This window comes from Natrix helvetica, assembly GCF_964273705.1.
Source record: "Natrix helvetica genome assembly, chromosome: 2".
Lineage (NCBI taxonomy): Eukaryota > Metazoa > Chordata > Lepidosauria > Squamata > Natricidae > Natrix > Natrix helvetica.
Window position 1 is genome coordinate 127,288,128 of NC_138552.1, and position 27,500 is coordinate 127,315,627.

At 35.4% G+C, this 27,500-nt stretch overlaps 1 protein-coding gene across 3 annotated transcripts in view; it reads left to right on the forward strand.

Annotated features, from left to right (window-relative positions):
• Nucleotides 1-27,500, forward strand: part of EHBP1 (EH domain binding protein 1) — a 279,410-nt gene that overhangs the window by 192,990 nt on the left and 58,920 nt on the right. For 2 of the 3 annotated variants that reach the window (XM_081941545.1, XM_081941543.1), the window contains 3 exons: nt 8,132-8,279; nt 20,855-20,968; nt 24,767-24,894. In XM_081941545.1, coding sequence (XP_081797671.1) covers nt 8,132-8,279; nt 20,855-20,968; nt 24,767-24,894 — 390 coding nt within the window. The remainder of the gene's footprint in view (nt 1-8,131; nt 8,280-20,854; nt 20,969-24,766; nt 24,895-27,500) is intronic. The other variant, XM_081941544.1, reaches the window with a different exon arrangement.

Here is a 27,500-nt window from a genome sequence, read left to right on the forward strand (position 1 = left end):
TAATCTGACCAGATGGGATAAACTTGAAAAAGATTTTGACTTTCCACTCTGTTTTGCAACAAGAAAGGCTGATTTCCCCTACATGACCCCCTTTCTTTGTTGAAAAAGGCAGAGATCAGGCCATCCCCAGAGAAATGAGCAGGTGTGGCCATTTATGAGCATGTCTGGTTATATTATAAACCAACATAAGAGAAGTTGGGAATGGTTTGGAAAGATTGGCTAAACAGTTTTAATGTTTCACCCCCAACCCCTATTTATGCAAACAAGAATGGGTCAAACTTGTAGTAAAAATCCAGCCTGGCCAACTTTTTACAATCTTGTAGATTTTTAATTTTTTCTTCTTCTTTGTTCTGACGCTTGTGAATAGATACCTTTTTGGTAATCCTTGCCTCTGGACAAGGACAAAATTCTTTCTCCTTCTAAATGGCTAACAAAGCCGTTCTTCCTGTCTAACGATGAAAGGGTGGCAGTCAAGTTCTTTTTCTTAGCTGGATTATGTAATTGGGGCATGTCATGGATGATTTTCAGAGTTAGAGTCCTATTAAATGCTTTCCATGTTATGCAAAGTTACACTTACCTTTTATATAAACCCATTATGATTAATGAATATTGCATTTTCACTTCTCTGGTGTGGTGATTGAAAAAGAATTCTCTGTCTTAAAACAAATATAGTGATTATAAGGCTTTGAATAACTTTTAACACAAAGGTAAATAATAAATCAGTGGAAATGCTCCAGAAAAAAATGTGAAAAGGGTCAGGGTGCTGTGGGTAGAATTCTGGCTCATGAAACTTCTTTTTTGTGCTTAAAAAAAGATGTTAAACACACACATATCCATACATGTTGATATTTATCGTTATTTTTCTTCAGTGATATTTCAGGAGATCAATCTTCTCACCAAGTGCACTGACGATTTGTCACATTCTAATTCACCTTCACAAGCATAGTGGAATTTTGGGCTAAAATAATGTCAATCACTGTGTCTGCGGCAAGTACAAAAAGGACCCCCTAATGGCAGCCATTTTTATCTGCTTCTTAAGATCCAAAGGCTGCTGAAAGAACAAATGGATAAAGTTGAGGATTGGAGAGGCTTGATTTTCTTGTCCCTGTGAAATGAAACTTTAGTTCTTTTTCTCCTCCTTCCCTTTAAAAGCAGAAATCTGTGAGGGGGGCTGCTGCTATGTCAAAGCCGTTGGGATGCCACTGCTGATCACTTTAATTACAAGGACTAAGGAGGATAAAATTAAAAGTAGCACCATTGAAGCAGTGGAAGAAAGCTTGCCGAGATGCCGGTGAACTGTGAAATATAAAAATTGCATACAAATATATTTTTAAGACAGAAACAAGGAATTACATTATTTATTCTTGAAGAGTTTGTCCTTAAATAGTAGAAAGTTTTCCTTACTAAACATCAGTATAGTAGAAGTAGAGATCATTATGATATATATCAGAAAGAGGAATAAGATAAAAATTTTAGTGCGTTACCTTTGTGAAATATGGCAGTTCATGGATTTATTTAATCTTTTTATATTTCAATCAATGTGCCAATTTAAACTTTCACTGAAGGCAACATTGGGGCTATCAGATGTCAGGAGTGCACTAGATGCCAGCAAAGAGTTTCTTAGGACTGTTTGCTGCCATCCAGTGTTCTCCTGGGGTTTTGCAACTCAAATTTGGCAGCTCAACTCAGAGAGAGAGAAAATTATATGGTTTGTTAAGGTTACCCTCTTTTGTAGACTGAAGGTTGCAGAGCTTCTGTTGACACATAGTGGGGGATTATCTTAAAGTTTTAAAATTAAAAATAGTTTTCTGTGATGGATTGGGGATAACTTCTTAACTTTAACTGAACCATGTTTTATGGCAAATCCCTTTTTTTCTTTATTTATCAAATTTAGATTTGTTTTCTTCCTTTAAGGGGATGTAGATATGAGCTTGGGGATGGAACATAGAATAATAGAATTGGAAGGGACCTTGGAGGTGTTCTAATCTATCCCCCTGCTCAAGCACAAGACCCTATACCATTTCAGATAAATGACTGTCCACTCTGTTTTTGAAAGCTCCAGTGATGGAGCACCCACAACTTCTGAAGGTAAGTTGTTCAGTTGGTTTATTGATCTCATCATTAGGAAATTTCTCCTTAGTTCTAGGTTGCTTCTCTTCTTGGTTAGTTTCCATCCATTGTTTCTTGTCTAACCTTTTGGTACTTTAGAAAATAGTTTGATCTGCTCATCTCTGTAGGAACCCATCAAATATTGGAATACTGCTATTATGTCTCCCCTAGTCCTTTTCATTAAATGAGATTTACCCAATTCCTGTAACTGTTCTTCATATATTTTAGCTTCCAACCCCTAATCTTTTTTATTGTTCTTCTCTGCACTCTTTCCAGAGTCTCAACATCTTTTTTATATTGTAGTGACCAGAACTGGATGCAGTATTCCAAGTGTGGTCTTACTAAGGCTTTGTAAAGTGGTACTAGAACTTCATATAATCTTGATTCTATCCCTCTATTAATATAGCCTAGGATTGCATTGGCTTTTTTGGCTGCTGCCTCATTGGCTCATAGTTAAGTGATTGTCCACTAGGACTCCAAGATACCTCTCACAATTACGGCAAGTTTCACCTAGTCTGTACTTACACAGTTGCTTTTTCTTGTCTAACTGTAAAACCTTACTTTAATTATTATATTGAATTATTACATTGAATTTAATTTTGTTAGAAAGGGCCCAATGTTTAAGTCTGTCAACATCTTTTTGGATCTTGCGCTTGTCTTCTGGTGTATTGGCTATTCTTGACAGCTTAGTGTCATCTGCAAATTTGATGAGTTTCCCTTCTATTCCCTCATCTAGATTGTTTTATGTTAGATAAAATGGAACCTGGATTGTGACATTATTGCACTGTATATTTGCCTGCCTCCTCACTGTCAGCCAAGTTGTAGGGATTATATAACACAATGTCCTCACTTCAGGTGTTACTGCTATACTAGATGTTACCAGAAATATGGGAGGGAAGAGAATTAGAGCAGTCCTGCTTTTAGCTCTGTAATGATTAGATCATATGTCTGGTTTAGCATCTTTCAAACTTCATTTTATATTCCCCTTGCATAAACTAGCTGCCATGAGCAGTCAGGATTAAATTTTATTAAATAAATAAACAAGCTAATCTATTCCACATATTTAAGAAATTGTGGCTCACAGGGCTATATTGCAAGGCATCTATTTATGTTGTCCAACCAATATAATTATAATCCACAGTTGGCTTTTCTTTCACTAAATTTTGAGAACAAAACTTCTTTTCCGAGAGGATCAGTGATCAGATAGACTCAAAAATAAGAGAGAGCATTTTCATTGAGGAAAAATATGATCATATTTTCCATCCTACTTCTCTTTACAGTGAGATTTTGCAAAACCCATAGGAACCAAGTTGCTGCCACATAATCATCCTTTGTACATTTTACTAACTGTTTAGGAATTTGGGAGATTCCCCCCCCCCCCCCCCAAATATCACCTTATGCTTGTGTTCATGTTTTAATATTAAAAGATAACAATTACAAAGTTCAAAGCAAGTTATGTATCTTGTTGAAGTTAATATTTATTCTCAACTTTTCATTTTCTAAAATCAACAAATGTAGACACATTAGAAAGCCTTAGCACAGATATGCCCTTTAAATTTCAATCTCTATTGCCAGATATTGGGAGTTATGGTAGAGCATGTTGATTTAGTTCATTGTATTCGACTGGGATAAATACAGAAGATGGGACTATTACTGTCTCTGCCTTTGAGTTGGGGGCAGCAAGGAGGGGTATGGAGGGGATGAAAGCAAATTTGCAATTCTGCTGGAGAGCTCCAAGGCCTAGGCAAAATTGTGTTTATGGCATTAGGACATTAGTAGAAAAGTAAATTGAGGCAATCTGATAGGGAAGCAAAATTCTGTCAATCAGGCTCAAGATACTGTGCTGTGTCCATATACTTTGTTTACTGTAGGGTTTTATGAGTTGTAACCTGCCCATGCAAGCTGTTAATGAGGCTAAATCTTGCTGCTTGAGGATTGAATTACAGCACACCTCTGGGCTAATGGTTATAAACAGAAAGTCCCATTAGGGCGGCTTTCTGATTCATTCATTTGCATTTTTCCTATTGTATCAAAAACAATGATGAGTAAATAGCTACAAACAAACAATTTACATGGAAATGGATAAAATGTGCCTAATTAGTATTTTGTGCTTGCTTTAATAATGATTGTTTAAGCTAAATAGACCTCTGTTGCAGGACTCTTTACAAGCAATGCCAAAGTGTGGCTAATTCAGTTTCTTACCATGGGGGGTGGGATCCTAGCACTATTGTTGGGGTCCTAAAGAAATTCATTCAAATTATTTTAGGATACAACTTAATTGTAAATTTATTTACAACTTCAACTTTTGTGGGATAATACTTACCGAAAACTCTAGCTGTTTGTTATGCTCAAGGCAGATTTTCATAATGCATCTTATTTTAATATATAATTGTCTGACATTTAATTTCTAGTTAAAACTTGTCATTTTATAATGAAGATGCTGATCAGTTTTCCTGTTACTTTACTGCAGTGACAGGATTGTCTATTTTTCCTTTCCCTGCTCTTCTTTAGACCACAATCATCTTTCTTACAATCCTGCTTTTTTGCTCATCAGAACACTAATATATCTCTACAAACACGTATTATGACTTCTTAGAAAATTAAGGTCATATTTTTTTTATAATTTTGAAGAGAACTGAAACAAAATGTGTCTTCCTTTGCAATAAAAACAGAAGTAGCCATAGTCACACTCTTGCTGATCTGTAGTACTGATTAAATCCAAAACTTCTATTTCTCTACCAGTCATTCTCCTTAGTTTTGGCTTTTTAAAGCAAAACTACATTGTATGTTTTCTTGAGAGCATGATATTTTTGCTATAAATAACACCAAATATATATACATACATACATACATACATACATACATACATACATACATACATACATACACACACACACACACATACGTGTGTGTGTGTGTGTGTGTGTGTGTTACAACCCCTGGTATGCCCAGATATGGGAGGGAACTCACTACTCCCCCTTTCTGTCTATCGGCTCACTGCAGGAGACCATCCAGGCAGAAAACCATATTTTTAATGTTGCCTTTTTATATTTGTGTTGTATTTGTGCTGATAAATAAATAAAGGGAGACTAGTATAGATCTATTTCAAGCTATTTAGTTCTCATCAGCTAGCCATACCATTACTGGGATTCGAACCTGGGCTGTATTACATATTAGGCAGATGTATTAGCCACTAAGCCACAGGCTCTCCTCCTTATCAGCTGAGCCAGGGAAATAGGTATGTATTTGTGTTACCGATAGACAGAAAGGGGGAGTAGTGCATTTCCTCCCATATTTGGGCATACCAGGGGTTGTAACACAAATACATATATATATATTCATTAGATTTATATGACTGCCCAACTCACATATTATGACTTTGAGTACATGAATATTGTATATATGTATATTAGCACACATTTGCATACTAATTTTTCATCTTCCAGGAATAACAGAGTGCACCATGCTAGGAATATTGGTGGATAGAACAAACACAATTTTGTCAAGAAAGAAAACCTCCTGCATACTAACATAGACAATTAAATACTATAAAATTCACTGACAATAAGCATTAGTAAGAATTGACATTGAAAATATTGTTACTAATGAGTTCTAGTGATAGTTAGCTAGCAGGAATTATTGGGGGAGATTTTATTTTAATAATTTGGTTAAATTGTTTGTGATCCAAGTTTTCAGTCTAACAATGAATGAGAAGTCTTTCATTTGCTCAAAAGGTTAATGTCTATACTGCCATGTTCTTGCTTCTGTTACTTCATTTCTTCTTAATTGTAGAGCTCTTTTGAATATGATATTCAGTATGAAGAACATTTAAAATCTGGAAAATTCATGGCAATCAACCAGGCAGCCAGAGCCACATACTGAAAGATTTTTTTTTTCTACCTCTGTGTAGTGAACAGCTGCAGTGTAGGGAAGAAGCTCATTGCCTCATCTTTTTGTATGGCAAGGATAAAATCATCATTGCTCCCAGACCTTGAACTGAAATCACCAACAGGTCAATACTCCACTCAGCTTTAGTAGCAAACTGTAGTTAGATACATAAACATACAGAAAGAGAGAGAAGATAAAATTATTTGAAAAATAAAAATTTCAGTTTAATATATTTTCAGCTCCTTAGTGGTACTATTCACCTAATTCTTAAGGCTTCTGTCAATTTACATTCTTTCTTGGAGTTCCAATGAATTGAACAGATTTAAGCAGAATTCTATCTTTGAAAAACAGCTCAAAAGCAACAACTGATCTGGAATGCAAAAACTTAACAGCTGAACACACTATTGTAGTAAAATACTTACTTTGTAACCACTGCACTGGTATTTATGGTAATTCGAGAACCCATTCAATGTGCTAGTTAGTACTTATAAAGCCCTACATAGAACAGTGCTGGGCTGTATTTGGCACCATCTAATGCAGCATATAGAGTGAGATTACAAGACAGAGAGTTGGTTAGAAGGCAAGCTTTCTCGGCAATAGCCCTGAAATTGTGGTATATGCAGCTGCCCGCTGAGTTGTGCTCAGTCAGCCTGCTCATTGCATTCCAAAAGATGCTGGATGCTCAGCAAGCATTCATATTAATCCAATTGGAACTGGGTGCCCATTTAAGGTGGTTCTCATTTGCTTTAACCAGGGGAGTGGGGAGGTGTTATGTCATGGGATTGTTTTAGTTTCACATTGATTATTGGCATTATGTTCATGTTTTTACTTTGAAAATATTCTCAAGTCTATTCCAACATGAAGTAAAGGAAATGCCTGAATAACACTTATATAGCACAAACCAGTTTTATGTAAAATTCTTGTTGCTACTTTTCAGATTTGTTTCAAACATTTAACTACTCTGGGAGGAGGTACATCATACAGTTTTATTATTTGACTAAGTCATTATATCAGTGATGGTTGAAAAAGAATCAGCTTTGTTTATCTGACAAAAAAATGTGCTTGAGGAAAACTTTGTGAATTTCTGAAATGTGCATATTGCATTCTTTGTCACTACAGTAGTAATTAGCTTTAACATTTTTAAAACTCTTCATGGGTTCCAAAGCAACATTTTTTTTAAAAAAAGCAGATATTTAAATATGTAATTAAATTATAAGTGGACGATGTAAAAGCCTGGGATTCCAGGTAGTCCCCAAGTATCATTTTTGTGGCCCCACAAGCCCCTCTCATCAGACCACAATTGACAAAAATCAGCCAAATTATTTCCCATCATTTTGAGGTATTTTGAGTCTGTAAAATAGTTGTACTACTAGGGAAATTTATTTCCCAGATTATGTTTTTATGAATTTTATGCTTTTAATGGTTGTTAATGTTTTGTAATTATTTTTGGTGGTGGTGGTTTTTTCTTGTTGGGTATGGTTTTTTGCAATTTTTTTCTGCTTTTAACTCTGTAAGTCACCCAAAGTCACCTATGTATAGCTATATAAATGTATTAAATAAATATACTTTTATAAAACTTGTATCTTCTTAAATTATTTTACTTAAAATCTTTTTTTCAAAAATAACATGATACTTAATTTTCCCAATTTTTATGTGCAAAGGTAATAATTCCTCCTTCCCAAAATAGAAAAACACTGTGTATTTTAATTTTATTTCAAAAACAGAGTGTATTTCAATAGATAGTTGAGCCCTTTGAAGGAAATGGAGTTTTTTTCTGGTATTCTGGTAGAAACGTAATTACAGGATTTTCATTTGCATGTGAACATTCTGAGATTAGCAAAATTTGAACATTTCATGCTAAGTTGAAGCCATAAATTGTGTCAGACTCACATTTTATAGCTTTAGAATACACTGGTTTGTTTTTTAAAAACAGAGAAATTATTTCGGGGAAAGGGGGCTGATTCATGGATGGCTCTAAAAAGTGTGTTGTTGACATCCAACTGATATGAAGCTTCTTATGTATAATATGGGCCAAGCACCATGCTGTAAACCATTTACTATCATGATGATCAGATTGAGAATGAAATTGCATTTCGGTCAATTACTGAGCTGGCAACTGTTCAATATATCTTAGCAGCAAGATGAAGAGCGGCGTCGGCAGCTGAGAGAGAGAGCTCGTCAGCTAATAGCAGAAGCTCGATCTGGAGTGAAGATGTCAGAACTTTCTAGTTACAATGAAATGGCTGCAGAAAAGTTGAAAGAAAGGTCAAAGGCATCTGGAGGTGAGCTAAGGACTTTGTACCTTATTCCTATGGCAACCCAGAAATCTGAGGAAAACCTTTTTGGAATTTGATTTTATTCAGACTTCAGAGTAATTGTTGTTCACCAGTAAAACATGTCTATACATTTTATGCTGTATTTCCTAAGTTTGCACAATCAAAGAAATATTCTTCTCCTAACTCATCAGAATATAGTTACGATATTTGCATTTTCCCTATTTTTTCTGTGAGCAGGTATGAGGTATGTAGTAAAATGATCTCTAGAAAGAGTATATCAGTGATCCAAACTGAGACCCAAACAGGTGTACTAATGATTTCATTTACCTTTCCTGCTCAGCACCTCCCAAAATTCATCTTATCAATAAATTATATTAGTTTATTATTAAATTTATGATGATGAGTCCTCTTGATGAGTTTCTCTAAAATGCAAAGCTTGGATATACATACTGAGCAAATGAGTGTATAAAATAATTTAGTACTTTTAATATTTTAATGCAATAATAGGAAATTAAATAGAATCTCCTCAATAGGAAATGAAATAGAGTCTTTTGCAGAGATTCAGATCTATGATTCTTTTGATAAGAATATTGGAACGAGATAATAAAAAGAAGATGCCATAGTTAATTTTAATTGTTTCCATACAACCATTCATGGCTTGTCCAAAATATCTGAATTAATTGCAAGGACAAGATCAAGTTTGACATAGTTGCCAAGAAATTTGACAATTGAAATTAAGCAACTATATGCACAAGATATTATTGATTCTGATCAGACCATACAGTATCAGTAACCTTGGATTGCCTTAATTCCCATCTCTTTTACAATGTTCAGTTCCGTTTCTTTTACAAATATCTGCCATTTTGTGAGAACATATTCCACATCGTTTCTGAATTTGAAATGTGCTTCTGGCCTAACACAATATGGACTTCTGACATCTGATATAATGAGGGCTTATTACATTGCATAGTTTTGAGCAAAATACACCCTTTTATTGGCAAGGCAAATAAGTGATATTTACTGATTCCTTCTCTCTGGGAACTCTATCCAAATGTATCAGCCCTAGAGAAGCCTCCAGTTTTCTGAAGCATATTTCCCTTAGGACCTAAACAGCTGGAGGGAGAAGAGAGAATTGCTGAAAATTGCATTCTTCATATTCTATTAAGTGAAGGCTTTCATTAATTCATTATTGTGTGCCCATTGCCATGAGGAGGGATACAGCCTTCCCAACAAATTTCTGGCTCTGAATAATCCCACTTTTTTCCCGAAGAATAATGCTGCAAAGATTAAGCAAAACCTGCTTTTGTCTGCACAGGAAGAGGCAGGGAGACATCTCATCCTGCATATGTCTGCACAGAGGAAAGTACCTCATGCAGGAGGAGCAAAACTTGCCTTTCTTATCATGCATGGGCTGACTTTCTCCATATAGGAGCAGGCAAGGACACATTCCTCCTCTTTTCTTTCTAAAGAGAGAAATCAGGTGATGCCACAGGACAACAATTTCTACCAGTGGAGCAAAGCTGCTCTTCCTCAGTGCTGCTCTCTTAACATCTTTCAGTTTGTAAGTATGTCTGAACTTGAATGTGATCTTCAAACCATTCAGTTCCCCAGCCTTGGCTTTTAACCACATTTTTAGAGAAGCTGCCCTAATCCAACAGATTTCCTGATGATTCTAATTCAGCAGCATCTCATGCATTGCTTTTAGGTGGTTCAGTGAGTTAGTCAAGCAGTCCAAGAACAAATAGTGCAGTGGATCATCAGGGATAAGCAGGAACAAAAGGAGGTAGCAGAAATGGATCAAGAACCAGGACAAAGGGATTTTTCTAGGTTTTTCAAACAATGCATTTGATTCTCGACAAGAAACAGTACATATAATCAGAAGAAGACCATCAGTGGGGCAGTTAGCAATTCCCCTGGGTGGTGAGAGTCAGCAAGGACCTTTCTAAGAAACAACTTCATATATTTGCTCTGTGGTGCTCTTTGACAAAATATCCATCACATTGTATCCGAATGTCCATCAAGAGCTTATACCAGCCCAATGACTAATTTTTTTTAACATAGACCATCCTGTCCTTGGACTGGACATTAACCTTTGAACCACTATACCATACGCTAAATAAATAAATAAATAAATTTGCAGGGGGAAAAGCAACTAGGACATGATTAGAGAGAAAAAGATAATGGAGCAGCTGCACAAATGAAAACCTCAAGATCTTAACCCTGATAGGGCTCTCAGGGCCAGACTTCTTCACACTCCTGCTTTCATACATCCCAAGCAGCCAACCTAACTCCCAAGTATTCAGTACAAAGTTTGCAGCCTTTCTTCATACAGCTATTACAAAAGGCTTCCCAATAATTCAGAATCCAAGGCAGCTGCATTTCAAATTCTGTGGAAACCTTCACATATGCAGGTTGAATGTGAGACGCAACCTCCCTGTGGACATTCACAGTTTATGCTCAGATGGTGGGGAAGGGTCTAGTCAGCACATATTGTGTCAGGAGCGTGGCTACTCAGCATGGCCTCACTCCCAGTTCATAAACTGCAACAACACATGAATTGACAAATGCTGTTCTTTTCTCTGTGTTGCTTCTTTGGTTAACCTTGTATTTGGTGCACACTTCTTCAAATTGTAAGTCCCTGCTTGGATGCCTATTGTTGCAGGATGCAAAGATATGCCAACAAAAAAATCATAGTTGTCTGTATTATTCTGACTTCAAGGTTTTGTACAAATTTCTTTAAGCAAATAATGTTTAGAGCTTGTTAGATGGGCATTTTTTTCAAAGATGAAACCAGTACGGGAAAACTTTTTTTCTGATTGTCTCTCTACAAATTCAGTTTCAAGGCAACACAGCTGATTGACAGGTAGACTTGAAGGTCAACTGTGTGCTCATTAAGTTCCCAGATAATACTTTTGCTTCTTAATAATAGTGAAGTGAGAATGCTGACCAAAGTATAGATTTCAACAATATGTTGTCATATTTAATTGGTTATCCTATGATTACAAGCATAGGAACTAGACTCCCAGGTAAATAATATTCACCTCACCTATGTATTGTTTCCTAGGGTTAGTTCCCACTTACCTATACCAATTGACACCAAAGTAATGTTGCACAGTTCATAAAAGGGATTGGGGAAATCCCTTCATTAAAAAAAATGTTACAGAATTGGAGTTACTTTTCTATCAGGAAGCGCTCTATCATATGAGACCTTGCCAGCATAGAATGAACTAGGCTCTTGGTAGGCAATAAACTTTGGCTTTCCAGATATTTGCTAAGCTATAAATGTTAGGATTCCCCACATTGGACACATTTCCTAGAGATGCTGGGCATTATAATTCAGCAATGTTTGGAGATCTATGGTTGCATATCCACATCCTAGACTTTCCATTCTTTATCTCTGTTCTGTTCTCTAGTCCTAAAAAGGGTAGGTTCTTTAAGCTTCTCTGTGCCAAACATGTGAGAAAAAATTAAACTAAAGTCAAAGCCCACATAATAAAAGTTGGAACTGCTGGTAGTCCTCAATTTACAACTATAGTTGAGACCAAAATTTCTGTGATAAGTCACTGTGAATGTAAGTGGAGTCAGATCCCATTTTATGATAATTTTTATAGCGGTCGTTAACCAAATCCAGCTTCTCCAGTGAGTGCTTTTTGCTATAATATTGTAAATCATAATTATGTGACCACGGAATGCTGCAACCGATCATAAATGCAAGGTAGCATTGATGCCAAGTACCTGAATTGCAATCGCTTGACTGCCGGATAATGCAACATTTGTAAGTACAGTTCATAAGTCACTTTTTGTAAGGCAGTTGTAACTTTGAATTGTTGATAATTGATAAACAAATACCTAATCCAAAGTCGAAGACCATCTGTATTTCAGTTGCTGACGTGGCATTATTGAGTCCATGAGAGGGTATTATCTCTCAAATACATCCTTTTTCATGCATATTTCAGGAAACTTTGGCAGTATTTTGTATTCCTTAGCCATCCGGTGTTTTTTCTAACCATCACTGCTCTTCATTTGATATATCAAGCACATAATCTGTCAAGATTCTTTAAGTCATCAGAGACTTCCTATGCCAATTTTTTAAAAAGCATTTGTCCAGTAAAGTCTCGTGATTGATAGATTGGTCTACTGGTTAAGCCACCAGGCTAGAAAGCAGGAGTCCCATCTTAGCCATGAAAGCTAGCTGGGTGACTTTGGGCCAATTACGCTTTCTCAACCCAACAATACCTCAGAGTGTTGTTGTGGGGAAAATAGGAGGAGGAAGAAGTGGAGGAAATATTCCCTGCCTTTAGTTATTTGTAAAAATAATAAAATTAGGATACAAATCAATCAGTCAATAAAATTACAGTTCAAGAAATCACAGCTAAGGATAAGACTGAGTCTTTAATGAGATGTTGCAGTGTCAGCCATGTTTTCTTTTCACATGTCTGTCTCTGTTTTTTACATCAAAAACAGCACATAGTTATCTCAGCTTCCTGACTTTCCTCACTTGGGGCACTTTTTTGCAAACCTCTCTGAAGGAAGATTTGGAGGAGAGGACAAGTTATTTATATTCTTCTTTTTCTCTGAATGTTCAAGATAGTCTATGTGAGAATCCCCACTAATGTTATCCCAACAGCAATCATTCTTTGAGTAAGATTGCTCTGAAAGAGAATGATTTAATCATGTCACCCTGGGAGTTCTATTGTTGAGTAAGAATTTAGGTCTTCCCAAATCCAGTGTTCTAACTACTAGAGTACAGTGGCTTTCTACCTCAACTTCTCTCACCCTTGTGACTTTTTGGTTTGTTTATTTTAAAAAAAATCAGAGCTTCCTTCTTTATAATCAGACAGGGCAAATAAATACATGTGAATACATTATAGTCTGTGTCCCCTTTACAAGAAGGATATTGCATAATTTCCCAGCTCAGAGAACCCCAGATGCCCTCCCCACTAGAGAATCCCATTGTTTCTGTTCCAGTTTCCCATTTTAGTGCACCTGTAGTATGACTATTCATTTGACCTTCCCCATCATGGGAAGAGACTTCCAGCTAGCTGTGGGGAAAGATTTGTAAGGCAACCATCATAGATAAAAGCATTGGAGAGCTCCTCTCAACCAACATGTACTGCTGGGCCCACACCTCAGGTCTTCTCACTAGGCCCTAAATTATCTGGTCCTTAACTGACAGCTCAACAATTAATCTAACAGGAGCCTTTGGTGTCAAGTTGTCGGATTTTCTAATTACAGAGGTGGCTTGAGCTTTGCTTTTTTGGAACCATTAATCATCAGGTTTCAGCCTTGTAAGGAGGCTTTTGCAGTGGTCATGAAAGGGGAGTGGCACTGTAGTTTCCTCTTGTGTCTAGAGACAAATTGGTGTATAGCAATTCACATCTGCCAGATGGTAGTATTTCAAGTGTAGAGTGGCAGTGCTGAAACAAACTGGGAAGAGTTCAGGATGCTTAGTGCTGGATTCAACAGTTCCTAAATGCCACCTTAGCAAAAACTCACCAAAGAGGCAGCATAGAAGTTAACAAGCAGGGCAGCTCTAACTAGTATCTATGAAGCTGTTTCCTTCCATATATTCTTTATCCTAAGTAGAAGCCAGAATTCCTCTTCATATGTTGAATCATCATGGAAGTACAAGTCCACAGAGACAGTATTGATATTGGATGTGGTATTCATATTTAACAATGTTATTCAATCCTGGCTACACTAGAATGATGGATTTTTTTTCACTTTGCTTATAAAGAGCAATGCCCAGGTTATTATGTTTTTGTCCTTGGCTTTGCTATTTAGGCAAAAAAAGTGTTGATATTGATTGCAGATCTCAGAATACAGGAGATCTTGCTGCTATGTTTATTTTCATGCTATGTTTTTTTTTAAATCTCTTCAAAGAAAAGTTCACAATCTTTGAGTCAATCTCTCTATTGGTGAGTAAGTTTTATAACTTCTTAAGACACATCTGTTCCAAATATTGAATTCAAATAGTTTTCTGGAAATTTCTTAGTTATTCTAGCCATTCCTTTTAAGTCAGTGAGGCAGAAGCCATAGCATCATTAGTTGAAGATCATCTAGTTCCATCCACTGCCCAGTGTAAGCATCTACTACTGCAGTATCTCTTACAGATGGACATCAGACCTTCAGTAAAAGAAGTTTGATCCATATTCTACATAGGAGCTCTGCAAATTGCGAACATAACACATCTTATCCTTCAGTTCTCATGTCTAAGTATATTTCAGTAGTTTTCTATAGAACCTGAATATTTTATGTATAATGCCAGGAGAGATATTCTCTTCACTCCTATACAAACTAACTATGTGCTGGAAAAAGTGACTCCTTGGCTTCTATCAATTCTCATAATAACAAGGAAAAATTACATAATCTCAAACATATTAGATCCTTTTAAGATATTGACTGGAAGTCACTCTGTTCCCATTAATATTGCAATTATATAGCTCTTCTTAGTTGTAAATTGAGGTCTACTATCTTTTAATTACCACTGAATGAAGCCCAGCTCCTGGTGACTGTATGGAAGAACTGTCACCATTTTGATCTCTTCCCCAGCAAAATTCTATAGCTGTTCTATGATCATTCCAATGTTTTGCTTAAATATGAACATTCAGTTTTATACCTTATCTTTCAGTTCTACTTCCCATAACCCTGCCAAATATAGTCATTTTAATAGCCTAGCCTCATTTCCATCAGCAGGCCAGAAATATTAAATCTTTACTTGCTGATCATCACCTCAGAGGAGCAGTCAGTCCTTTTTTTTTGTTTGGGGATGAATGATTGGTTCAAAATACTCTAAGGTATTTTGTAAATCCATAACATGTAGCTAATTGTCTTTTTCTCATACTTCTTCAATGTTCAGCTTTTGCAATGCATATATTATCATTAGAAGAAACATTGCTGCTATCTTGATCTTCACTGTAATGTAAAATTCTTTTCTCCCACAATCTGGTTTATGTTTTTCATTGTCTGGATGTCTACCCTAAAATAAATCTCTTCTTTTCCTCTATCATTACCTGTTCTTGAGCCCAATAAACAAAACTTACCACTCTCACTTCCTTACTGAAAACTGTGAAATTATTAAGCTGTCCATGGACATTATCTTTATCATTTTAATAATTAAAATCACCCTTGATTTTTTTTGGTTTGCCTTTTATGTTTTCATAATGAATTCTGTGAGGTTTACTTTGCTTTCAGCTGATGGAGTGGGATCATCTGCATATCTCAGATTGTTAGTGTCTTAATCTATAGTTTTGATTCTGTCTGTCATCTCTTGCAAACATGCTAATCCTTTAATAGATTTTCAGAACAAGTCCTCATCTATCAGCCCTACTAAGTAGACTAGACCATGAAATTACTCTGCAGGATGGCTAAAATTACTTTTATTCACATTGGTTGTAATAATAGAATCTTGCAAGTCTGACTGTGCCATACCTTCTTCTTATAGGTCAGTAATTAAGGAGGTGCCTGTCTGAGCTGCTTCCAAATGTTATCTGGATGTACTGGACTTTAAAATGGTTTAGCCCCTTTTGCCTAGGTAACAAAGCCTTATTTCTTTCAGTCATCTCCCTTACCTCATGTCATTCTCTTGCCCATTCTAAATGATTTTATTTCTACAAACTCAGCCTTTACAACAGGTTGGGTGTCTTTTTCCACAAAGACTCCACAGAAAAATAATCAAGTATCCTGACACATCCATTTATATTAATTTATTCTACATTCTGAACTGTTTTACACAATTAATGGGCTTGCTATAACTATTAAAGTAAAAATCAAAATTTGCACATTTTCTTGAAGATCTCTGTTTCAACAGAACACAAAGACAAACTTTTGGGCCACACAGTATTCTTCCATATAATATGAGTAGCTGTAGAAGTTGCCTGCTTTTATCATAATTACAAAAGGCAGCATTTCACTGTTGCCCTACAAGCTCTACCATGACATCACAATGCAAAATACACAAGATTTCTGTTGTGGCAATGCAACATTCCTTTTGTTAGACTGTTCCTCATTGATCCTTTCCCAAGGATGCCACTGGCTCGTAACACTTTAACAGCTTCTTCTTCTCCTGAAGCTCTAGATCAGTGGTTCTCAACCTGTGGGTCGGGACTCCTTTGGGGGTCGAACAACCCTTTCACAGGGGTCGCCTAAGACCATTGGAAAATACATATTTTCAAAAAAATATGGAAAACATAAAATAATCTTATGGTTGGGGGTCACAACAGGGGAACTGTATTAAAGGGTCGCAGCATTAGGAAGGTTGAGACCCACTGCTTTAGATGGTTTAGCAGATATTTCATCTGTACTAGTGCTTTGCTTTTTGACAGCTGGCAATAGCTCTCATATTTCATTTTTAATGGACTTGGTTGTTATATATTTTCTCTATAAATATTTTTATAAATCCATTATCCTGTCTGTAAAAGATTTCAGTTTAGTCTATCTTCTGTGAATCCCATTGCCTCTATTAGATCTCTTCAATGGCTAACCTTAAGTAATTCTACTTTAGCTGTAAATTTTCCTAGGAGTTTTGCCATTTCTTGAAAAACATCTCTTTCATTTCTTATTATTTTCCTCTATTTGTTGACATGATCTTCCTTTGTCCTTTCTTAGTTGATAAAGTTTGCTTTTGGCATTCTTGTCCATTCTTGTTACCAAATGCTTTCATCTTCCATCTTACCTTGGCTATCATGATAACTTGTTCTGAAAACCGCTTGGATCCTTTTTCCTTTGAAATTTTGGGAATGTTTTCTGCTTCAGTTTTCACAATGTTTCTTATCTCTTCCTGTAGCTCCCCAGGTTCTCTTTCTTATAAATTAAGTATACTGAATTTGTTCCTTACATTGATCATATATATACCCTCTAGGTTAAATCTTGCTGACACACTTACTGCCTTTAATTTTCTAAGTTAAAGTCATACATTTAATACTGAAAATTCATATTCCTTTCCACAATCTGCACCTGAAACTGTCCTGGCTGACTAGATTGGCTTTCTCCATCTTTTCTTTCCTATTACATAGTTGAATTTATTATGACAATATTGTCTATCTAGTATTGCCTGCTTGGTGATGCCTAGGTGTAGAATATACATTTGTTTTCTACATTTGAATTTAGTCCACCTTACAATGTGCTATAAAATTCTGTTGTCTTCCTCTATTGTTCCTGAGGTAAAAATGTATACTTGCATAAAGCTGAGATTCATTTGATACACACTACAGGTGAAACTCAAAAAATTAGAATATCATGCAAAAGTTCATTTATTTCAGTAATGCAACTTAAAAAGTGAAACTAATATATAAGATAGACTCATTACATGCAAAGCAAGATAGTTCAAGGCGTGATTTGTCATAATTATGATGATTATGGCTTACAGCTCATGAAAACCCCAAATCCACAAGCTCAGAAAATTAGAATATTGTGAAAAGGTGCAATATTCTAGGCTCAAAATGTCCTACTCTAATCAGCTAATTAAGCCATAACACCTGCAAAGGGTTCCTGAGCCTTTAAATGATCTCTCAGTCTGGTTCAGTAGGAATCACAATCATGGGAAAGACTGTTGACCTGACAGTTGTGCAGAAAACCATCATTGACACCCTCCATAAGGAGGGAAAGCCTGAAAGGTAATTGCAAAAGACGTTGGATGTTCCCAAAGTGCTGTATCAAAGCACATTAATAGAAAGTTATGTGGAAGGGAAAAGTGTGGAAGAAAAAGGTGCACAAGCAGCAGGGATGACTGCAGCCTGGAGAGGATTGTCAGGAAAAGGCCATTCAAAAGTGTTGGGAACTTTCACAAGGAGTGGACTGAGGCTGGAGTCAGTGCATCAAGAGCCATCACACACAGACGGATCCTGGTCATGGGCTTCAAATGTCGTATTCCTCTTGTCAAGCCACTCCTGAACAACAAACAACGTCAGAAGCGTCTTACTTGGGCTAAAGAAAAACAGACCTGGTCTGTTGCTCATTGGTCCAAAGACATGAGACCGAACAATGCAGAAGAGCTGAAGGCCGCTATTGAAGTACCCTGGTCTTCCATAACACCTCAGCAGTGCCACAGGCTGATAGCTTCCATGCCACACCGCATTGAGGCAGTAATTGCTGCAAAAGGGGCCCAAACCAAGTACTGAGTACATATGCATGCTTATACTTTTCAGAGGTCCGATATTGTTCTATGTACAATCCTTGTTTTATTGATTGCATGTAATATTCTAATTTTCTGAGATGGTGGATTTGGGGTTTTCATGAGTTGTAAACTATAATCATCACAATTATGACAAATTACGGCTTGAACTATCTTGCTTTGCATGTAATGAGTCTATCTCATATATTAGTTTCATCTTTTAAGTTGCATTACTGAAATAAATGAACGTTTGCACGATATTCTAATTTTTCGAGTTTCACCTGTATAGTTGATATTCGGGATGTGCAGTGCTTTGATTCAACTCCAGTAAGGTGCTTCAGAGTTCATGGAGGCACAGATTTGACCTTAGCAGCAATTTCATCTGGCATTTTTTCAGCATCACTTAAGCTATTGAGCTCCTTTTTCACATCAAAATGTAATCCTCTGGAAAAGGAGAATGGTGATTACCACAGATTAAAACCTGAAAAAATCTTATGCTATGAAATATTATATTTGAGGACCCATTCCTTGTATCAACAACCTTGGTATGCAATTACTTCAAGACAAGTTAAAAGAAGCTCACACAATTATTTATTTAGATAGGAATACTCAATAGCATTTAGGTTACTGGTTCAAAGCTCAGATCCAAGTTCCTGGTATCAACACCAACCAGTGTTCCAAGACACAATCAGTTCTTATGGGGTAATTTGCTGGAAACGGAAAAATTGAAATATATCTAAAATTGTCTAATCCCAAGCATTAAGCATTATTTTACTAGTCCAGTAGGCTTCATTATTTTCTATATAAGAAAAGGTTCTCCTGAGAAAAGAATAAGCATCTTTAAATGATGTTCATTCTTCACATTTTGTCACAGGTTATTACATTTCTCACTCCAGTTGCTTTTCATGGGTTCAGAGTATGATAGTTGGACAATCAAGATACTTCAAATTTTGAAACTCTATATTTATTATTAAGATAATTTTCCATTCAAGAGCTTATGGAATTTGTCCATTTTATCTGCCAAACTACCTCTTGTATTGATCATAAATATGGCTCAAAATATAATCTATTGTTTTTATTCTTGTTTTGTTTTTATTCCTTAAATAATTCTTTAATAAAAATCTATAAAGGTATGAGTCATGCTCTGACCCATCCATTGGTCCATAGATACCAGGAGGTGATCTTACAGTTTTCCTACCCTAAATATAAACACCCTGGACAGAAACCAACCATGAAGTCATAATTATGTCAATAAGACTGATAACTATTTTCTGAGGCAGTGAGACTAGAATTATGATTCAAGAATTATACAAGAGAGTGACTTCACACTTTTACCAACAGACTGAAATCAATACAGGATCAGCATTTAAGATTTTCAGCAAAAGACTTTTTTGAAGTATAGTGAATCTAAGCACTTTTTTTCCATCTTGACATGTTGGGTATTGTTTTGGAACACTCAACTATATGGACTACAAAATGGCAATAAGAAACATAAACCAGAGTATAAATGTACTTTTGATTTCATGTGTGGCTTATTGCCTTTGGTATTTTAGTTTTAAGGACTCCAACTAGACAGGGGTGATTCTGACTATTGCTATGCTCATTTGCTAAAATAGGTATAAGAGTTGCATTTTTTTAAAAAAGTAGAAACTCAATTTAGAGGAGAAGAATATCTTGAATTTAGAGGAGAAGAATATGCTTTGGTGCAGTGTGGGACTACATTTTTCCGAAACAACTACATTTCAGTTGGGTGAAAACTAAATTTAAATTTGACACATTGCCTCACGGCTTAGCATAACATAATAGAACATTCAAAAGAAGTGCTTTGTACATGTTCCAATTACTGCAAAGCACCTTTTTCAGAGGCTTTGCTTGTAAATACTGTGCATGTACAAGTAGTCCTCAACTTACAACCACAATTGACTTACAAATACAAAATTTCTGTTTTTAAGTGAGATATTTGTTAACTGAATTTTGCCCCATTTTAGGGCCTTCCTTGCCTCTGTTGTTAAGTGAATCACTGCAGTTGATAAGTTAGTAACTCAGTTGTTAAGTGAATCTGGCTTCCCCATTGACTTTGCTTGTGAGTAGCAAAGGGGGTAACGTGACCACAGGACACGAAAGCAGTCATAAATATGAGTCAATTAACAAGCGTCTGAATTTTGATCACATGATCATGGGGATGCTGGAAAGGTTGTAACTATGAAAAGCGGTCATAAATCAGTTTTCCAGTGCTGTTGTAACTTTGAACAGTTACTAAATGAACTTTTGTAAGTTGGGAACTACCTGTAATATTTAAATAAAGCATTTGTTTTTTTCTCTCTCAACCAATTGTTACATTCCACTAACTTTTTTCTTTCTGTACTGTTGATTATTGTGCTCAATTAACTCTAAAATACTAATGTTTTCATTGAATTGATGCATGTAGAAGATCAAAATTCACTAACCTTACTACGGCATGTTCTTACAGATGAGGATCGGAGTGATAATATTGTAATAGTTTCTAATGAGGAGATTCCCGAGTACATTATTTCTAGTGGTGAAGATCAACATACTAACCTAGAAAATGAGCTTGATTCTAATGGTAATTCAACTACGTGGTTATTTCACAACCTTTCCATGACTAACTTTAATTTAATTGTCAGTACCATGTAATTTGTTAGGTATTATTTTTGCTTGGACTCATTTGATTTTCATAAATGTCTTCTGAGACATTTATAACTGTTACAATTAACTATCAACTAAGTATTGATTTTTATTCTTATTTTTAAAATGCATTAGTTAATTATCAGTATTGAAAATAAATTTAATGTGACTCAGCAAACAGACTAGACTAGTTTTGGTTGTTATTACCAAAAGCCTATAATTTTTTTGTGAATTTCAAGTGAAAACAATTATACTCAAAGGCTATCTTAGCAGTCCTGTGCATATTTATTTGGAATTACTATGTCTAACTGTATTTTGAGTATTAATTTCAACAAGATATGTGTGTCATAAAGCATACATCCAGGCATTTGATTATTGAAACAAAAATGAGGAAATGGGGACAGAAAAAATGACAAATGAAATATACAAAGTGAGCAATAAGGATACAGTTACAAAATTCCTATGATCATAGCAATGTTTTGTCCCAGTCAATTATATTAATGTCAATGTCAGCAAATACAAGTACAAAACTTATTGCAATTTTTTTTTTAAATATAATCCTTTCTAGCATTTGAAAAACAGTTAGAAAGGCACTAATGCAAATGATTTAAATTCAGGCAGATCCTAATCAAGAAGTATAAACTTAAATTGTAATGAAAGGAAGGCTCTAAGTAATGAACTCCAAAGTAATCATGGTTGGACAAAAAAATTGAATGACTCTTGTAAAACCTTTAAATAACATATATGATCCCTTTTGTTTGACTTTCCTTATTCTGCTACACCCTGATTATGGGATGGCAGTTAATTTGGTTTTGTTGTTTTGTTTTGTTTTACTGTTTGGATTTTTGTGGAGTTTTTAGTTCTGTCTTCCTTTTTATATATATACTTGTTTTCTTTTAATTTTTTAGTTTATGAGTTATCCAGAATCACTCTGGAATCAGGAGGCCTCTGAATTGAAATGACAAACAAACAAACAAACCTTGTTATTCACTAATAACTCTGAAAGTAATCTCTCTGAAAGTAAATCTCTCTGAAAGTAATAATGACAATCTACTTTAAAACTTCTTCAAGTTGAATCTAAAAGAGACAGATTTTCCTTCTGGGCTACAAAGTGCATTGCAATATATGAGCTCCCACATATAGGGATTCTTTGTGATGTTGTTGGCCTTTTCTTTATTCCCCCTTCTTTCTGGCAATAATATTCAGTATACATTTTCCCCTGTTCTAAGCCATATTCACTGCAATTTGGTCTGAAATCAGATTCATCTGTATTCACTTTATAGTGGAAGAAACAATTTGTTGAAGGGAATATCTTTTAGTAATTAACACATATACACCTTAGCAAAGAAAGAGGAGGGGGCATTGAAGTCTGGATTTCTGTCAGACTATTTTGCTGTAAAATAGAATTTAGTATTTAATTTTCCTAGAATATTTCCAGTAAAAGGCCAGGTGCTGAGTTTCTCACAAAGGGCTTCTTTTGCTGGAGGGAGGCAGGGAGGAATGTTCAAGAATTCAGGAAATTGTGACTGAGGTAATAAGTTCTTTCTTTACAATCATCTTCATGTCCTTTCATTTGTTTTTGTGAAGTCATTTTCTTTTATTTCACTAATATCTGGCCCCTTAGCATATTCAGAGTGTTTTTGTCATATTCTTAGAACTCTGTTAGAGCAGAAGGAAAGTTGAAGCACGTTCTATTTGATTGCCTAAAGGCCACGTAAAGAATTCAGTTATGGCGAGATTTAAACTGGAAACATTCAGATTCACTTAACACAGTAGTTCCTATTTCCCCACCTCTTAAAATCATTTAATATATAAGGAGTAATTTTGTTAAGGGAAGGTCTTCAGTGAAGGATTTCAGTCTTTTCTGTTTCTATAATAAGGAGCATATTTTGCTGTTTGAACTTTGAATGTTACAATCATATAACTAGACAGGATATCAAGGGAGCTGTAATCAGATCCTCACTTTTTGAAAGCTAGGCGATTGGATTATGGCTGCAGCACTGGAGGGGGAGGAAGACATTGGATAAGCAACTCAAGTTGAAAGGATTCACATACATATCCTCAGTGCCATGGTTTTAATCTGATTTTCCTCTCCCTACTCCACTGCAGCTGCTATTAAAAGTGTTAAAAATGGCAAGAGAAATGATCAAGATCTTCCAGCATTATATCTTCTTTGGTTCACAGTGGCCTACCTTACCATAACCTACAGTATACAGTCAGAGCTGTTATTCTCACTTTTTCATATAGTGTTGATGGAGAAATGAATGTAGCTATTACACATATAGTTAGAAAGCTGAGTTCAAACCTGGATCAAGCAGACCCTGACAAACCATTTCAGCCATAGTTCCTGACCTGTCAAGTAAAAATAAAGACACACTGGTCAAGGATTAATGAGATATGACTATAAAATATTTTGTCCATTAAATAGCCTTCAGCCATTATTTTAGCTGAAAAATTAGGCATGAATCTATAAATAAATAATGTTTAGTTTCCTTTGAAAAAGCATGGAGTTTGTTCAGTATACATTCTTCATATAATATTATACTATAAGTGTTTCTTCCTATACTGTCTGGGGAATTGTGAGAGTTGAAGTCCACCCATCTTAAACTTGCAAAGGTTTAGAAATACTGATATACTGTACATATTAGGTGGCCTTGTCTCTCACTAATTCCAGCATGGCGAGGCTGAAACTGATTATAATTACTACACTTCGCCAATAATTAAGCAAAATTTCTAAAAGCAATCAGACTGATCTTGAAGCTGCCATCTTCCTTAAATAATCGATCAGGACAACCTTCTTGAGTACTGTGCTCTTCAAAAATGCTGGACTACAATTCCCATTAATTCAAATGAATATGTCAGTCTGGAGGGCACCAACTTACAGAAGAATATATTAGGGTGAGAACATTACTATGAATAAAGAGATAGCATAATAACATGTTCAACTTTCAAGCCAAACTAGAGAGGACAAGGATAGGCCAAGATACATTTCTAAATTTTATTACATACTGTATATTAGAGATTTTACTATGCTATAACTTTTGTCTGAGTAATATTTAGAAAAAAGTTATGATCTTAGTAATGGATATCTTCATTCAAGTGACTGTTTCATATTTCAGATCACCAAAATAATAAACATATACATGTATCAAATTTTATCTAATTAAGCTATTTGTTAAACAACTTATCAATATGTGCTGCTGAAATATGATTTGTCCAAGTTCTGAGTTATACCGAAATTAATTGAAAGAAAATATATTTAGAATTGATGTTTAAATATAAATTTTAAAAAGATGTTCCAGGAAAAAGATTTTACTAGGCATATTGATAACATTAATTTGACCTCTTTGGCCCTAAATAACTTTATTTCTAAATAAATTCAGTTGGATTTTATTTATATAAATGTATTAATTATTGGCCATAATACACTGTGAACCTTAAAATAACTTAGTTGCAAAGGAATGAAGGCAGGAAAAAACCCTACCAAAAATCCATTTTTAAAATGTGTTGTTAGGATTCAGTTTTACTTTTTAACCACCTTCACAATACATTTGCTGTAGTATCTCTTAATTTCTCAGTTCTGTATTTGATTTCCATATCAGTTGCAATTTAAATATTACAATTAGAGCAATGCAAATAGTGTACTTTAAATAGATGCATTATTATAGTAACTGCATTTAAATTAATCTCTCTCTCTGTCTCTCTCTGCATTGTGCCGTGATCTTCACATATGTAGTTGAGCAGAACAGCAAGTTGGTGGATTTGAAGCTCAAGAAACTCCTAGACGCTCAGCCACAGGTGGCAAATTCATTTACCAGCACAGCTCCAAAACCAGTTTCTGATATCACTGAGCCAATGTTTACGGTAAGTTTAACCCAAAAAAAATCCTTTTCCCATAATACCTGTGCATTTTGGATTCTGATTTGCATTTAATAGTGAAGAGTGACCATTTTTTTAATAAGTTCTTCAAAGGTTACAATGCATAAAACCAATTTTTGTATCCATATAAAGAGATTGAATTATATTTTGGCTATGTGTTGGCAGATATTTCATAATTGCTCTTGGTTGTTTAACTAGCAATGTGTTCATTTGGCTATTATGCTGTGAAATAATATATTTTGGTAATATTTATTTCAATTAAAATGTATTTTTAATGTGTGTTTTGGCTGTATGAAAAATACTGAAATACATATTACTGGCTAAGTCAAAGTTAGCAATATTAAGCTGGCAGAGTTTTGTAATATTAACTTGGCCTAAATAAAGTTATTTACCCTAATACATATTTGAAAATATATTTCAACACTAAAGTCGCTTATTGTATCATCTTTCTTCTTAAGCTAGTTCCTTAATGTGAGGTAGAGTTCTTTTGGGGCCTATTTTAAGTAATTTCAAGAATTACTCTTTTTTATTGCTTTAGTGACATATTTAAACTTTTGCATAAATGATTTTAACAGGTCAATTATAGAAGCTACATTTGTGTCTTAGGTAGTTGAGGCATTCTGCCATATTATTTTTCAGTGGTAGGAAATTCTCTCTATATACATAGGCTTTGATAGATTTGTTGGTGCATCTACTCAGCTTATTGTCTTCATTAGTCATAGCTATTACTCCTTAGGGAAAAGATTTGGATGGCTTTGAGTACAGTCCACTTGTATAACTTTTCACCCACCTGCAGACTGGGGGTGTATGCCCTGGTGAGTGAAAGGATTTCCTTCCCCAGATACAGAGATGCTTTGAAGTCTCAAAACAATGACTTTCATTGCTTTTTCCTTTACACTGTCGGTTCCGATAAATTGGTGATGAAAGTGTGCAGCAGCAGCAGCAGCAGAGGGCTTTCAGTCTCTATCTTTGAACAAAGAGAAGCTTGGATCAAGTCTGATTTTTTGCGTTCAATTTAGCTTTCTGCAGTGGATTTAATGCAAAATGAAGCTGGCCTTGGAATAATACAATGGATTGAAAAGGCTAACTGAATTAGTGGGCTTAGAGGAATACATTTGTAAAGTGGCAGAAGTCCCTAGTCATAAAAAGGCTTCTTAAAATGGGATTTACTGGCTAATCGCACTGATATTTTAACATATTGCCAGGCCTAAAAAATTAGCCATGTTTGTTTATTTTAGTAAAGACTTGCATGTCGACTGTCAGATGGCTATTGTATGAAGAGCTCGAAGAGATCCTTTTCTTTGAAGAATGAAATCATAGCATCTGGATTGTTGAAAAAATAATTCTAGAATGAGGGATGCTTTTAAAAAATTAGTTCCATAAATGATTAGTTCCTGCTATTAGGACAATTTCATTCAGTTAAGATGGCATCCTCAAACACACACACCAGCAAAATAGTTTTTATTCTAATTTCACACATTTGTATGAAGGAGAGGATCTTTCACTTCTGTTCGGTTCCCCTTCCCCCCCCCCCTTTTTAGTAAGTGCAACAAAAAGTATAGCTGGATTTGAACACTTTCTTTAATGCTGCATGAAAAAATATGTCCATCTGTTCTCTTAGAGCTTTCAGCATTGACTTGGATTTATGTTTCTAATAAAATGCAGTTTACACATTTATAAATAGGCATTCTGTGTTTGTGGAAAAGGATAAACTGTTACCTTCCCTGGAGAATTCTGTATCCCAGGCCTCCTTGAGGCTAGAGAATAGGCCATTGGAGAACTCCCTCATTACCAATTGTCTCAATGCAGAGGAAGGGCAAAGTCTTGGTAGCTTTTGATAACCAGTTTCAGCATTCAGCAGGCTTAGCTATTAGTCATGCATCTTAGCCTTTCCCTATTTACTTTCAAAACACTTAATAAAAATAATAATAGATTAGGTATAAAATGAAATATTTGTTTGGTACACAGCATCTCGGTATCTGCAGTTTCCACACACGGCGGTGGTTTAGTCTTCTGGGATATTTCACATTGATAGACCCATTTGAATGTATTACCATAGGAAGCTCCGGAAAATGGTAATTGTAGTTTCCGGAGCTGTCAAAGGTTTTATTTATAAATCTGGATTCATAAAGTTATAACTAATGAAACATAGTTCACTGGGGCTATAACCTTACTTTTTATTTGTCATCAAGCATTAGTCATTTCAATGGATATAACATTAGAAATGATCCTTCGTATTATACAGGAAAAAATATGTGGCTCCATTCAGAATGACACAATTTTTTACTGGGGCAAATCATGTGTGCAAAAGACTAGAGGCAGTATGTAAATTAAACAGAGATGCGATGTTTAAAAATATACATGCTGTTCCAGGAACCCTAATATATACATGGTTCTCTGGGTATCCAGTTGGCAAATGGTAATCTTCTGAGTCCAGCTTTGCCTCAAGTCACAGTGGATGTTGCTAACAGATCTTAGCAGACAACCACAGCTGAAGTGCTATTGCCAGATTAATAGCCAAAGGAGTTTATTTTGCCAAAAACTCTTTTGAGGGGTTCCATACGTTTTTGGCTCATAGTAAAATTGTTATC